The sequence below is a fragment of the Pogona vitticeps genome, chromosome 6 (genome assembly GCF_051106095.1).
Source record: "Pogona vitticeps strain Pit_001003342236 chromosome 6, PviZW2.1, whole genome shotgun sequence".
Classification (NCBI taxonomy): domain Eukaryota; kingdom Metazoa; phylum Chordata; class Lepidosauria; order Squamata; family Agamidae; genus Pogona; species Pogona vitticeps.
Genome location: NC_135788.1, coordinates 90,885,421 through 90,901,557, shown reverse-complemented (window position 1 = coordinate 90,901,557; position 16,137 = coordinate 90,885,421). Strand labels below are relative to the sequence as shown.

Below are 16,137 nucleotides of genomic sequence, written 5' to 3'. Positions count from 1 at the left end.
ACTCTTTTCCATTGTATACATAGAAACCAATCTGAAAGATGAGTGGCCTGCCCATAGCTACTCAGTGGATAAGCAATACAAATGCAAATTTCCCAGGTCCAACTTCAACAGCTATCCACTGTGGCTCAGGGTTATCACCAAATTGTGGAAAAGGTTTTGAATTTAATCTAGCGCATTGGTTCCCAACCTTTGTTACTCAGATGTTTTTGAACTGCAACTCCCAGAAACCCCAGCCAGCACAGCTGGTGGTGAAGGCTTCTGGGAGTTGCAGTTCAAAAACACCTGAGTAACCCAAGGTTAGGAACCAGTGATCTAGAGCATTGGTTCCCAACCTTGGGTAACCCAGGTGTTTTTGAACTGCCACTTCCAGAAACCCTGGTCAGCACAGCTGGTGAGGAAGGCTTCTGGGAATTGCAGTCCAAGAACACCTGGGTTACCCAAGGTTGAGAGCCACTCTTCTAAAAGCTAGAGATCAAAAGAGGAACATTCCAAATTCTGAATTCCTGTCAATAAAACCCTGTTCACTTCCAGGTATAATCCTTACTATCCTAAATTAGTGTGGGGTTTTATTTAAGAAATGGATGGTGGTCTTGGATAACAACACTGCCTCCTTTGAGAATTCCACTGAGAGAACAGCTATATATGGAGCAGCTATAATATGACCTGACTCCTCAACTCCTGGTGTGATATACTTCTCCAAGCCTCGTCCATCAACTTTCCCTCTTGCAACTCCAACCGAAGAAAGGAAGGGACAGCCAATCTGGTTACATTCAGCCAGAAATGTCCCTATTTTCCCTCTCCCACTAATACTCATCTGTTTCCCCCACCATGCCCACCTTGAGGAACGAGGTGTCTGCATATGCTGGCAGATGGGTAATCTCCAGGTTGCCTTGCACAACTTGACAGTGTTGATAGAGGCGAAGGAGGGTGGCATGGTGGTTTTCTGGACTGGAGGGGTGTTGCAGCTTCATGTCCGTTCCTGTGCAGACTGGGAGAGATGAGGGGGGAAATGTCAGTAAAGTTTAAATGCCAGTGACAATCCAAAGCCAAAACTGTCTCCCAAAAGAACACTGTTTTAATCTAGATGGCTGAGAGAATGGCACATCCTGTAACAATTTCACTAAGGGAGAGATAAAGAGAATCTTTGGCCCTCCAGATATCCAGATTATAGGTAAAGCTTCCCCTTGACAATTTTGTCCAGTCGTGTCTGACTTTAGGGGGCAGTGCTCATCTCCGTTTCCAACCCATAGAGCTAGCGTTTGTCCAAAGACAATCTTCTGTGGTCACATGGTCAGCGCGACTAGATACGGAACACCATTATCTTCCCACCGTGGTGATACCTATTTATCTACTCGCATTTTGCATGCTTTCGAACCACTAGGTTGGCAGGAGCTAGGACAACCGACAGGGGCTCACTCCGTCACGTGGATTCGATCTTACAACTGCAGGTCTTCTGACCTTGCAGCACAGAGGCTTCTGCTGTTTAACCCACAGTGCCACCACGTCCCTGTTCAGATTATAACTTCTGTTAATTCCTTAATATTAATCATGCTGGATGAAATTGGTGGAACATTAAAGATTCAAAAATCTGAAGAATTAAAGATTCTCCTCTTCCTCCTTAAAGGAAATAAATTGTAGCCTGAACATCTTATTATGGACTTATCTTGTACTGCAGAGTTTAATATCTATGCTTTTACAGAAGACAAAGGCCAGAATCCTGCTGGTTTACATGCACGTAAAAACATGGAAACTGCAATGGCTAACTAAAGCTAACTAACTACTAAGGTACTGATTGCCTAGCCTGTGCATGCAACAGACCCCCTATTAAAGAGCTTCAATTAACTGCCATGATTTTCACATTTGTTTTACACACAAATTAAGGAAAAATGGGACTCTGGGCAAGATGTTTTCCAACAATCAATATATATAATCAGGACTGGGCATATACTGAAGATGCTCTTCAAAGAAACAAACAAAATCAACACCCTGAAAGGCTCACGTTTTGTTTTTAACTCAAATTCTTAGTCATAGAATCATAGAATAACTAACCTCCTACTTTATTCAAGAATTTGAGCTTAAAATAGCTAAGATCCAGACTAAGGGGCAATGTATGAAAATGGCAGGTGTTGTTTAACATAACTAAACATGAAATGCTGTGCATAGACACAAAAAACCCACAACCCAACAACAATCAACACCAAACTCAGCTTGACAAACCCACTGATGATATTTGATATTGTGTAATCATGAAATACACAGCTTGATGAAAATGCCTCCCAATGTATAAAAGCTATGAAAAAGACAAATTCCATACTGGGCAAAACGAAATAATGTATTGAAAATAAAACTATGTTATCATCATTAGGTGCCATCAAGGCATTTCTGATTTACAGCAACCCTGGACAAGTATGTGAGATGTTCAAAGAGTTGCTTGCCATTGCCACCCACCCACCCCTGAGGTGAATTTCCAAAGCCCAGTAGAGAACAATTCCAACATTCTGTCCCTCATATCGCACTGGCCCACACCATACTTGCCACATTCAAATCTGTGACATGCTTGACAAAATCTCAGAAGCCAATGGGAGAACATGATTTCTAGCAGACAGGTTTCAGTGTCTTGCCCACCCTTCCCTTTGACCAGCAAAATTAAAATGAAAAGGACAAGACAAGCAGATTATATATGATCCTGAGTAATGTGCACAGTTAAAATACAGCTCTAAGAGGCACAGAAGACTAGCATTTTTCTAACCATTAAGTATTTATTAACAAACTCTCAAACTCTCTCTCTTTCTCTCTCTCTCTCTCTGTAGCATGTGGCCTTTCTAGTTGCATTTTTGTGGGAAAACATCTGTGTGTCCTTAAACAGTCAAATGGCACGTCGAAATTCACTTCATCTCCCACGCTGCATAACCATGAGACACAGAGAAAACAGGCACGGCCAAACCAATGAATATTTCCTATGCTGGTTTGAATCAAGAAGCTTTATTTTTTTTTTCTTGGCTTTGGGAATCTAGCACAAAACTAAAGCCCAGAGCTTGGAATCCATCCAAACATTTCCAAGCCAGACAGGAACTTTTCCAATTCTTTCAGAAAACCTCATACTTCCTGTGCCTCCCCCATTTTTGGAAATATAATCCACCAGCATTCATGTCCACGTGTAGGATTAGTGCCTCAATGAAACCCTCCCCCAGATTTTCCACATCAAATATAACACAGAAGTATTGGTTTCTATTGGAAATTCCATGTTCTTATGTTTCTGTGATGTCCCATTTCAATAATTTCCCTATTGATTTCCTGCACTGCATCAATTCGCTCCAGCAGCTCAGAGGCTCCCCTTTGTAAGAACTGTGGCTCCACAGCAGAGGCCCTGAAACAGGTTGGTTTTTTTGAAAATTTGACATTTAGATCAGGGGTCAGGGAACTTTTTTACCTTTTACCCCCTAAAAATTCATCCACTGTGGCTCAGTTGCAACTGGGCTGGAAAAGGGTGTGGAAAGGGGGCGATTGGGCAGGCGGGGACCCCCCCCTCCAGGCAGAGGAGGAGGAGGGGGAGGAAGGAAAGGGGTTAGCGTTGTGTCCTCATTACCCCCAGGATTTTCATTTTTACCCCATTTGGGGTAATTTACCCCTGTTCCCTGACCACTGATTTAGATGGTGTGGACAGATTCTATTTAAGATTTGCTCATTCAGTGTTAAGGTGTTGTCATGACCTTTGATTCAAAGCATACAGTTGGAACTGCCCTGAAAACTGACATTCCATGTAGAAATAAAATACAAAACAAGATTACCCATAAATCAGCCCTTGCTTTCTATTAATCCCTACTGCTCCTCCACAGATATATGTCTTTGTCCAAACCACAAAATCCTTTTTTGATCAGTGATTACAGATTTTCTCCTGTTTCCTCCCACTACAACAGTACCTTGGGAATTTTTTTAAGCTTCCACTAATGCCAACGCAGTGTGGTGTAGTACAGAGGTCCCCAACGCCCAGTCTGTGACCCAGCAGCAGTCCATGGCCTGGGCAGGACCAGGCCGTGGACACAGATCTCCTGCCCCCCCTGCGAGAGCTCCCCCCGTGAGCGCACCCCATGCATGTGAGAGCGCGTGCATGCGCAACACACCCCACGTGCATACGCACAAGCACAAAACGGCCCCTCCGAGCGCGACACCCACCCACGCGCACATGAGCGTGACATGCCTTAGGACCATATTCATTCTCAGAGACATTCTTAGGAGCTGCCTTCCTGTGATGGATGGGGCCATGGGCAAAAGTGTGACCAGAAATACAGTATACTTCAGCTTAAAACTCTTATGAACAGTAACTAAGCCTTAGGAGATACATGTCAGCCTTTTAGAATAAGAGAAGAAGGCTCATTAAAATGCTGAAAAAACACTAAATATTGTTGTCAAGAGAAAGGAGAAATGGCTGGCTTGCAAACCAAGAAGGCTAGATTGGGACCTCATGAGAGCTAAATTTGACCCTGAGGCCTTGAGTTCCTGATCCCTTCATTCGAACTTACTGCCTTCCCCACTCTGCAAAGTTTGCATTGATTTGCATATAAACCTTGCAAGTTAGCTGGTGTGCCTCTGCTGTAAGAGAGACACATATCGTTTTCAACTGGTACAACAGATGTATTTTTGTTTCCTTTGTTTAAGTAGTACGCCAGTTGGAGCACTGTCAAAAAATAAGTTATTCACATTCAGTAGGTGTGGACTGAGTAGAAACAAACGTGCTAGACCCCTAAGGAAAGAGAACTCTTTCTGCAAATCTGCACTGGAGTTTATGTACTCTGTACTTTGTTCCTTCCAAGGAAAGTTTAGCTGAGAAATAACAGGCCAGTTACAATTCAAGAGCAGGCGGGGAACAAACTTGTTTTTCTGGTTGGGATGGGCATCTTTCCCCGTGTTTACTCCCTTCCCACGCAAGGCCATTTACGCAACTCTCTTTCTTGCACGGACAAGCAAGAGAAGAAAGAGAAGCAGAAACTGTCTCAGTCTTGAGGAGATGGGCAACTTGACGCTCTGAGCCCCTTGGCAGCCAAGAGACCGTTCCCATAGTCCTGTCCCAAACCCTGATCAAGATAAAAGCTTGGGCAGTAGGTAGAAATTGACACATGCCTGTTGGCAGAGGAAAATGCAATTCAAATTGCTTCCAACACTAAATTAAGCAATCAATGGGGTGGAACTAATAAAAGAGGTTAGGAACAAACAGCATGGGAGGTGGATTCTGATCTTCCACACATTACTAAGAGCTGAAAAATTATCAGAAAATTATTTTTAGGATCAATTCGCAAGGATTCAGAAGAGAACAGTAGATTGGCACAACTTACGGCCCACAAAGCCAAATACAGCGCAGCAGCCAAGCTGATTAACCTGGTTATACGGACTGTAGAACCACAGGGTATCAAATACCAAGGAGGCCACAGTGGTAAGATAAGTTCAGCTTGTGGGTTCAGAGGCTATGCATAACATAGCAAACTCCAGAACAGATTACAGGAAATCAATACTCCCCTACCAAAAATACTGAGAAATAACTTTTAAAAAGAGACAGGAAACACAAGGAATTACTGGTATCTCTCTATAACTTCCATGGCCATAAATTGTGAACTAGCCATAAAACAATGAACACACTGGGTTGTTGTTGTGTTTTGACACATTATTTATCCTGGGTTTTCCCTCCCTTGGGTGGACTCTTCATCCTAATCACCACTACCATCATCATACAACTCTTGAATTAGTCAAACTGTAGGAACTGCATCTTTTAGCTGTAGGAACTGAAAGAAATATGTCAGCAAAGTAAAACAAGAATTAAAGCAGCAGCTTTGGACGATATGCCAGAAAACATTGTGACAAATGAGAGGGAATAAAAATTACCTGAAGACCACCTGTCAGTTTTGTGGCACCCTAAGCAATTAAAAAAAGACCTAAGTCTCTAAAAGTGTATATCAAATCAAAAATGTATGTGTTAAGATGCCACCAAACTTTGTTTTTGTTACCTTGCCTCAAAGAAACTAAATGATTTTGTATAGCCAAAAGGCAAATTTGTTTCAGAGAACTTTTGTGAATCACACAGAAGACAATAAGAATTTGTGACTGAGGCAAAAATTGCATCTAAAACTTCCTCCCTTAATGTCTTAATTTTTGGCCCCCACACCACCAATACTGGCTATGCCTGTCTGACAAGAGAGAAGTTTAGTCTTCTGTGGGTGGGTCCCATGTAGATTTCAGGGAGGCTTCACAATGCTACCCCCCCCTTTTGGTTTTATGTTTTTGAGAGAAGAAAAGTAAAATCAGAGAACAAAAGGGGGCAGATTCACCTCCTTCAATATTAATTAAGAGGGAACTTCTACAGGTGTAGTGTTTCTATTTATTTTATTTCATGACATGACATCAGCCAAAATGCCTCTTATTTAGTAAGAAGTATAGAAGCTCTGCACCCTTTCCTAAAGAGAAAACGAGGGAGATGGGAATCTATGGCAAATATGTTAATTAAAAATAGATTCCGGTTTAGATCCTAGCAATGCTCCCTCTAAGATGAACAGGTGCGCAGCTGCGCAGCACTGTATTGGTGCCACACACCTGCAGTTAGTGCGGCTGCTCATTTGGATCTGGTTATGACCAGAACCTTGCCCAAGTGGGGTGGGGTTTCTGCTCAGTGCTGGTGGATAATTGGAGGGAATGCTGGATCCTGATTCTGAAATTGTTGATATATTTTTATATGATATTTAGAAAGTGTTGAATAACAGTGAATTAGACCCTGCCCATTTTAAATCAGGCAACAAACATAAATGTCTTTTTCTGAATTGTCAGAGGTCTGAATTGCACCAAGAGGAGTTGCAGTTCAGTTCTTCTACTCCCCTACTGGAACAAGTCTTAGATCATCCCTAGGCAGCTGGCAGGATTAGACTACAGAACTGCTTTTTCCAGCTGGGCATGTTTCAGAAAGGAAAAGTGGTTCTCTGAAGCAATAGTTGTGAAGCCAGTGTGCTCTTGCCTCCAACACATCTTCATTGTGCCCATACATCTTGAGCCAATTAAAATGAAGAACAGCAACCTTACTTCACTCAGCCCTATTGTGGCTGGGATACGGATAAATGGGCAAAGGACTGCAAAAGAAAAGGAGTTCTGAAGCAGCTGACAGAAAAGCAGGTAAAGGGCACTTCTTGTAAATCTTTCTCTGAAACAGAATTAAGAGGAACATCATTTGGAAAAAGAGACATATTGGAACAGTATTGAAATCTTTCTTGAATGCACACTTCTGTTATTCTCCCGTATGACGTCAGATTTTGGCTGGGCAGTGAAGGGGAACCGCACCTTTTCATTTTTTAGTTTTATTTTGACATTTCAAACCTGAGCCCCCTGCTTTAAAACGGATGGAGGGAGTCAGATCTGACTCAAAACAAAGTCATGGAATTTTAAATACATACATTTTTTGTCTACCCAAGACCAGTGTCTACCCAATGTAGCTGCCATTATGTTTGTTCTCTAGCTGCCATCATTCTTGGGCCAAGGCAGTACAGTATAATGCTTGCTTTCCTTGTGAAACGATGAAAGAGAGAGGAAACACCACTACTTAGATGAGAGAGGTCAGCAAAAGCGAGTCAGAGAAAGCACAACTTACAGCAAACATCTTAGATAAATGTCATGAGCCTGAGAAAGTAACTCTATACTTACTCTTAAACAAAAACAGAACAGCAGAAACAATTCCACTTAACAACACTTAATCCAGTACCACCAGTAAATACACTATATAAAAACATTATTTATGAATTCTGTAACAGTTGGCAAGAAAAATAATGGACATGATCTTCCAACTCCTCACTTTGAAAGAGTATGCAACTAAGACCAATAATATCAAGCAAACTCTGGCAGTCTTTCATTCATTTTTAAAGAGAGGAAAGATTATATTTTCCATGTTTCTAGAGGCATGTTTAACTAAAGGCTAGTTAATGGATCTACGCCTAAAGACTACAGGTCTGAAGGAAGAAGGGTACCAAAGAAAGTTAGCTGCCATCATTCTTGGGCCAAGGCAGTACAGTATAATGCTTACTTTCCTTGTGAAACTATGAAAGAGAGAGGAAACACCACTACAGTACTTGTTTGAGAGAGGTCTGCAAAAGTGAGTCAGAGAAAGCACAAGCTACAGCAAACACCTTAGATAAATGTCATGAGCCTGAGAACTAAGGAAAGACTGAGAAAAACAGATGCCAAGGCAAGATGTCAAAAACTGTGTTGGCCCACTTAGGGGAAAGAAACTAGTGTTTTCTGTGTGATCGAGAAATCCTGGCACCAGCCCCAATAACTCTGCCTGTTCTGCACTCTTTATTCCAGAGCAAATACTGACTTTTTTAATTTTATTTTTTGTAAAATGTGGAAATGGGGAAACATTCTGTTTGCTCCAGGTATTTCTAGCAGGAAAGTTTAGCTTTCTTGGTTGAGGAAGGACCAAAGAGAAATCATATGATGCCCATGGTAGATGGGCAGGAGTGGGCTACTCCCATCTTAGGTCATAGAGACAGCCTTTCTTCCTCAGCTTCTAGTGCTTAGTGGGAGACTGACAATCTATTCAAAGGGAATGTAGTAAAATCAACTCCTAGCTGTCGGAATTCCCAGCATGTCTGCTGGTGGTCTCCCAGCAACAGGCAACACAAGGCCTCAGCCCTGGGCCAGCCAGCTAAACAGAGGCCTCAGCTCTTATCTAGTGCTTAGTCGGGAAACAGCAGGAGGGTACATTTCAACTACTTCTCCCTCTGTGCATTAGGCATCTAAATCCATAAGTAAAGCTCAACAGAACCCCAACATTACATTTACTTTAAGCATGTTGGCAAAATAAAAGACAAAATATTACAGGGCTTTAAAGACTCTTAGTCTTTAAAGTGTATATTTTGCCTCCCCTCCCCCTTTTTTTATTTTGTCAATATAGGATGTGAATGAGAATTATTTGGCTTTGCTGCAATTTGATTCACAGCGTGTATTCCTGCACATAAGCAGGAATTACCTAATTTCCGGTCACAATTTATAAAGCCACTTTAAACCCATATGTGAACATTTTGCAAAATTACTGTTCAAACTTTTGATGTTCTGTGTTTTTAGATTCTGAAGTATCTTTCCATGTTATTTTTCTATAGAATTTTTCTTTTTGAGAAATGTAGTACAGTAGTCTGTAGCTTTAAATAAGAAAGTGTCTTAACAGTGAATCATAAAAGGATCAGCAAAGGCAGGACCACTTTCAGACTTGTCAGTTAAGTAATTAACAGCACTAAGCTTTTGCTTCACAACAAAAAGACTTTCCCACACTGTCTGGAGCTTACTGTGTTTGACAGGGCTCAGGACTAGTACCTGTCCCCCAAGATTAAAATCATGGTTCTTTACTTTACCCCAAGTGCCAAAAATCACCACAACATCACCTACAGACATGCCCCCTCTCTTTACAACAAGTATCACAACCAGTCTCATAGAGAAAAAAGCCTATTCCAATCACTCTGGCTTGAAAAAGTCAAAGCCCCGCAGCGGCAGAGAAAAAAGCCACTTTGGGAGCAAAAAGGGCTAGACCAATTTGAATCAGTCTTTGTCATATGGTCAGTAAAAATACTCCAAATTCACCTGCTTTATAAGTGGAGTAAATCCCGCTGTATCTGACCATGTAGTAACATGCATAGTGAGGCAGACTAACACTGCTATTTCTTTGGAACTTGCTTTATATTCACTCGTCAAGTGGTTTGCAGGGAAGTTTTTAGAAAATCACTGTATAAGACACCATGCAACAAACGGCATGGGTGGGGGACGGAATATAAACTGGACTTATTATTATCAAGCCAGAGTAAACTAAGCTGAAACTACATACTGGGTAGGCCTGGGCCTAACCAATGTTTTAAACGTACCCCTTCCCCTCCAACTGGGAAATAAAGATTCAAATAACACAAGAAGCCAGTATTTTTCCACTTTCACTCCCTCTTCATCTTTTCCTTGTGCTGTTCTTATTCACTCGTTCAGGCAGCTTCAAATCCCCACCACAACCACCATCTTGCAGCTCTTTTACTGTCATTCTTTTGTATTCCCCACCTCGATTTTATTGAACCCCAGCCTGCCCTTAAGGCATCCTGGAACCTGCTTTGCAAGGAGGCACAACATAGTTACTAGTTAATGAGTTACCCTTTAATTTTTTGGTAACTAGGTTGTACTTTCATGTCACTACTTAAAGGCATTTTCACTGACATTTTGGAAGGAATTTTTAAAATGTTCTGCCATTTTCATTTCAATCCTAAGGATTTTCCTCCCCTCTAAGTAAAGAAAAAAGAGCAAGCAATCTTTTAACCTCAAATAGCAGCAATGACTTACAGTATTTGTAAAACACTGTAAAGGAGTAACAGGAGTGAGTTACTTTTAAAGGTTACTTTCTGAGCTCTGGAGGAGACTACCTGTTCTTCTCCTCAACCTAGGGAAATTATTTCTCTTCTGTGGCATCTGCAGCAGGAAGGGCTTATTTAAGAAATTTAAGTGAAAGTGATTTCTTATTGAAAATCACATCCTCTTTGCTTCCGCTGACTGCAACTCAGTTCTGCCAATGGAAGTTAAGACAGGTTATTCTCAGAAAATTAAAATAACAGATGAGATTAGCCCTGGCACAAGAAAGATATTGTACCAGTGGACCCCACTAGGGGCTCCAACAGCTGCCCAAGGGTGCTAGGTGCTAAAAAAAGGGTCTGTCCATGAAGAAGATAGTGCTCTGTCATCATCTGTGGTAGGTAGATAGGTGCCTTTATTCTCCGTTCTCTTCCAGCGCCAGGTCTATTGAATTAACAGTATTAGAGAACATTCTACCAAGACAAGACAGGACATGGTGGTTTCTCATTCACCTACTAGACAGAAATATGTACTCCTATTAAGTATAATCAGATAACATTTAGTAAATATATGTAATAGTTTGTTTAACTTTGATCCCATTTTAACATAAACAGAAGAATAAAACAAACAAAGCTGTAAACCTAACACAGATAAGGAAATCTTTAACAAGTACTCATCAACGTGTTGAAGATTCCCACCTATAACCTTCATACCATTTTGTAACATTTGAAGAGCTAAAATGTCACCATTAGATTGGTTTTAAAAAAACCTCACCCCCCCCAAAAAAAGCCAACAATTGGACCCATGCAATACAGGCAAACAACAACTCTGTAGAGACATTTTACTCAGGATATGATCACACACAGCAAAAGTTCACATTTTGGACTGCTTGAGGAGCAGTCTAGTGCAATCTATTTTCCAGCAACCATACAACACATAGGGAATGCATTCCAGCCCAACATGACTAAACTGGACCTTCTGGTCCAGCTGTAGGGCTGCTACTTTGGCTGGAAAGGCTGGAATGATTCCAAGAACTATCACTTTAAGAGAGATTGCTCCCTGTAAAGCAACCCCTTCCAGTGTGATCAAGCACACACCTTTCCAGCCATCTGACTTCACCCTTAGTTTGAGAAAGATGATGTTAATGACTGGGACAAAATGTGTTTTGGAAGCCAGTATAATTACCTAGAAACTAACTAATATTCTCCCTATCCCCTGAAGCTGCAAACCTGCAATCTGGCTGGAGGAAAACAAGTAAGATTTTGAATATACACAAAGTGTACATCTTTGCTCTTGAATGTCTGTAAACTTAGGCAAGCCTCAGATTCTCTCAGTGGGACTAACACTTCCTCCAGTATGAATAATAATGACATCAGCCTACCCTAAAATGAGTGTATAATATTTCAAAGGTGGTCGTATGCTTCCAAACGAGTGTTTGAAAGGGGGGGGGGGGTCATCATGTTATTTGAGTCTCACAGCACCTTGAGCACAAACTAGTTTTATTTAGCACAAGCTTCCACAGACTGCAGCCCACTTCAGCAGATGAAACTTGGTAAAGCTGTTCCAACATTCAAAAAATGCTACATCAGTGCTATTGATGATGATGATCTATCAAAACCAGCTGTCTACTAATTAGTTACAGATTCTATGCTGCCAGACTCTGCTGTGAAGATCAGCTGGCCTTTCAAGGAAGTTTATATTTCAAGCTGCCCACAGGAATCTACATTCATGTAAACATAAGCACTCATTTCCCACTCCAAGCTCCGCTTGCCCGATTAAACCCACCTTTGCCACAGCCCCTAATCCCTGAACACATGCTTCCTCCCTTCTGCCACCATGACACAACAGTAATGAGAGACTCTGACCTATGCTTCTTACTTGTGTCATCTTGGGAAGACGTATAAAACAGCTCCAGGTGAATAGTGACAAGGGAGCTAGAGCTGTTACACACAAAGCACAAAAAGAATTTTCATTCATTGCTATGATGAGGCAAGTGGTTAATCAGAGGTCTGGGTAGATTTTGCCAAACCAAGGCCCCATTCCTAACAATCTATAGCAGGCTTCCCACCTTCAAAGCCAGTTCCCAGAATCCCTCAAACAAAACAGCAATTCAAAAAGTAAAATTTTCAAGGTCGGCTTGTCATTATATTTTATCAGAAGCATCTGCCCCATGAAATATTTCATTTCCCACTGCATCTTTTGTAGATGAAAAGTTACATGGTGAATTGAAAGACACAATTATACAGGGCACAGACAGACACAGTAAAGTACAGCAATATCATTTGGGACTGCAATATTTCTATGAGAACCTTTAAAACACCATGTTCCCAGATAAAGTGTACTGTACGATCGCATATGAATCTCTGCAGTAGGTGTTGGGAAGAGATGTAAGTTGGGGCTGTATATGACAAACCATAAGCCAAAGCTGTGCATCCACAACCTGTCCAGAACTACAAGAGGTTCAAAGTACTGTCTTCATAGGGTCTACAATTGATTGGGGAGCAGAACAATGTAATGGCCTGGCCTTCATTATTCCCACTTCTCTATTTGCCTGAAGTAACCAGAAATAGTATTGCTTATTTTCCCTTCCCTCTTTTAGGGACCTTACAACAACAGGAAATCCTGACAGTCCAAAATCTGACAAAATCCCTTCAAGTTGACCAGACATTCAGCCACTCAAAGGGAGGAGGAAAGTTGGATTCTAGAGGAGAGGGGAGATGGAAAGCTTCTTAAATGCTCTGTAAAACCATTAGAAAGTTTAATATTTAACAACAGCTGCAATGGAAGTATGTTGGTTGAGGGAAGAGCAAAAGGAATTATAGCTCTGGCAGGAGGCTTGAAGGTCACCTCAGCAACCAACTAGGCCAAGGCAGTTTGCATGCCCCATCCCCAAAGTTCTGCCTCACCTTTGTTTGGAATCATCACCAGCCCTCTAAACTGACCCCACTTCAAACAAAGGGTCTTGCCCATTTACCTTGGTACATAAGCTCATATCAAATGTCTCCAGTAGACAGAATACAGTATAACCTAGTTTTGTTTTTAGCAAATTAGACATTTGTAGGGGTCTCCCGCAGAATTCTCAGAGTTAATAAGAGGATGATAGGAAACTGCTGGACTGAAATTGGTTAGGATTCTAAAATGGATTTGATCAGTTTAGGTCTGTTCAAGGTTGTTGGTGTTTTTTTTCTGGACACAAAAGGAATTCAGTCAAACTTATACAAAAAGAGAGGTTGCTGTGTTAGTCAACGAGGGCAAGAGCTTGTAAAGGTGACTCTTTTTTAAACTATAACTCCCAGAATTCCCAGGCCATGTCGTCCAACTACTGTATGTAGCATTTCTCACTCTGACAAGGATAAAACAAAATCCTAAATCCATAGGAAGGCAAGAGGTACATATCTGAGCTGCAAGACCGGGACCCACCACTTCATTTCCATCCCAACAAGCACCTCTAGGAGAAATCTCATACCTACACAACTACCAGCAATGCGTCCAACCTGTGTCTTCCACTTGGGACTTAGTATAACTGCGGATCTATGTCATCACATGAATTTCTAGCAATTATTTTAATTTCTAACCCTCACCCTTTTAAACTATCCAGTCGAATAAGACTTCTGGACACAAAAGTTCAGTCATTGTTTTGGAATTACAGTTGGTTCTAATACACTAATTGCCTTGTCTGTGGATTTTGGATTTGGTTTCGTTCCAGTTCACATGCAAAGTTCAAAAACAGGAGGGAAAAGACCCCCTTTCTGGCTTCCTTTCACTACTGCAGTCCCTGGAAATAGTACCTTGCTGCGTAACTATGCCAATGTTATTACACCAGTAGTGTCTGTTGTAGGGTAAAGTGTTCAGATTCAGCCCCCAAACAGCACCCAGCCCATGTACCAGATCAGAAATATTACATGACCGTCCTTTTAATCAACCCTTCTGATGCCTTTACAGGCTTGTGAACCAGGCCTTGAAAAAGGAGTGCTCCAATCTACCTCTATAGTTCAGCATTGTTTGTGTTTTGCTTTTGTTATACATATGGAAACAGCTACTGCTTCAAAAGCACATCTATTTGAGTAATCTTTACAACAATACTGCAGAATAGGCTAGCACCATTGGATGACAGCAGCTCATGCCTCCTGTCCCAGTCCACAAACCGCCTCTGTCACTGTAGCCAAAGGGGCTGCCCAAACATAACCATGCCTTTCACAAGGCTTACTCTTACCCAGATCACTGGGTCAACTCTCATCTAAATCTGAAAAACACAGGGCATTCTCACTACCTAATTACAACCTGTGTTATTTAAACCCAACTCTAGATCACACAAACTTTCAGGTCACACAATCCTTTATGCAAAACAATACAGCTATTGTCTCCATGTTTTATACATGTATTCCTTCATGTCTTATCATAATCAGACATGTTTTATATGTGCATTCCTTCACGTTTTATTATATTTTTACAAGGATCTTGGGTTGATGCACTTACACAAACATGAAACTCCCACGTCTCCAGATTTTCAGTACTAAACCCAACAGTAATCTTCTATATGGCAAATTCATTACATCAATGGGATTTAAGTTAGTTCTGACTAACATCCCATTCATACCTAAGATAGGAGTAACAGTGGATTTATCTTTCAACCATGTTAATTATAAGGAGCAGCAAAGCCTGCTTGATTCTGAAGTTATTTCTTGTAATGTCTTCAAATTCCTAACTACAAATCACTTTCATTTATCTGAAACTAAGTGGAACAACAACCAGGAGGGTTGAAACCAAGTACATTTCTCTTTGGAACACAAGCAATAGAACTGTTTAATTGGGTTGTTAAGCAAGATAAAAGATGATGGAGTCCAAGGGATAAAAATTTATAAACAACAGCACAGCTTTTTCCTTTTGTAATGGAGCCAACAAATAAAACACAGCAAAGAAAGCAAGCAGCAGTGGCAAGAGTAAATGACAGAATAATCCTCTCTGTGTAATTTAGAACATGTTAATGTGTCCTCATTTGCCACATCAGAAGATACGCAACATTCCAGAGAATTTCATCCAATTTGGATTCCCTGCTTAAACCACCATAAATATGGTTGGAAGTCAGGCATTTCGGCCAATGTGCGTATGTACATAAACATTTAAATTCATTTTTAGGCAACAGGGCAGACCAAATTAGACCCCGTTCACCAGAGGTAAAGGGAGAGGAGAAAAAATCCAAATTTCTTCATTCCATGTACACCTGGCCTAAACTCAAAACTGAACCAAGACTTCCGAAAACAGATTTCCTCTCTCCAATCTCACACACCCAGCCCAGATCTCTATAGATATATAGCAGCTGACTCAACCAAAATGATACAAAGGCCCCTACCCACTTCAGGTTGTAAATCTCAAGTACAGTGGTGCCCCGCATGACGACTATAATCCGTCCCATTGAAATTGCTGTTTAGCAAAATCATCGTCATGCGAAATCCGTTTCCCCATTGAAATGCACTTAAACCCTTTTAATGCGTTCCAATGGGGAAAATACCTCGTCGACCAGCGAAGATTGCCCATAGGGAAGCCATTTTGCAAGCAACGATCAGCTGTAAAAATGGCTGTCCTGCGAAGCATGGGTCCAGAAAACACAGCCATTTTGCAAAGCTGACAATCAGCTGTAAAAATTGTCGTCTTGTTAACAAACGGTTCGCAAAGCACGGACCAAATCGTCATCAAGCAAAAATCCCCCATTGGAATGACTGTTTTGCGAGTCGCTATAGCGATCGCAAAAAGTCTTTATGCAGATTCATCATTTAGCGGGGTCATCGTCTTGCA

The 16,137-nt window shown here is 41.3% G+C and overlaps 1 protein-coding gene across 2 annotated transcripts in view; it reads right to left on the bottom strand.

The window, feature by feature from the left end:
• The window catches only part of ERBB2 (erb-b2 receptor tyrosine kinase 2), a 60,646-nt gene that overhangs the window by 38,792 nt on the left and 5,717 nt on the right, over nt 1-16,137 (bottom strand). For both annotated transcript variants that reach the window (XM_020799304.3, XM_020799306.3), the window contains exon 2: nt 837-988. In XM_020799304.3, coding sequence (XP_020654963.3) covers nt 837-988 — 152 coding nt within the window. The remainder of the gene's footprint in view (nt 1-836; nt 989-16,137) is intronic.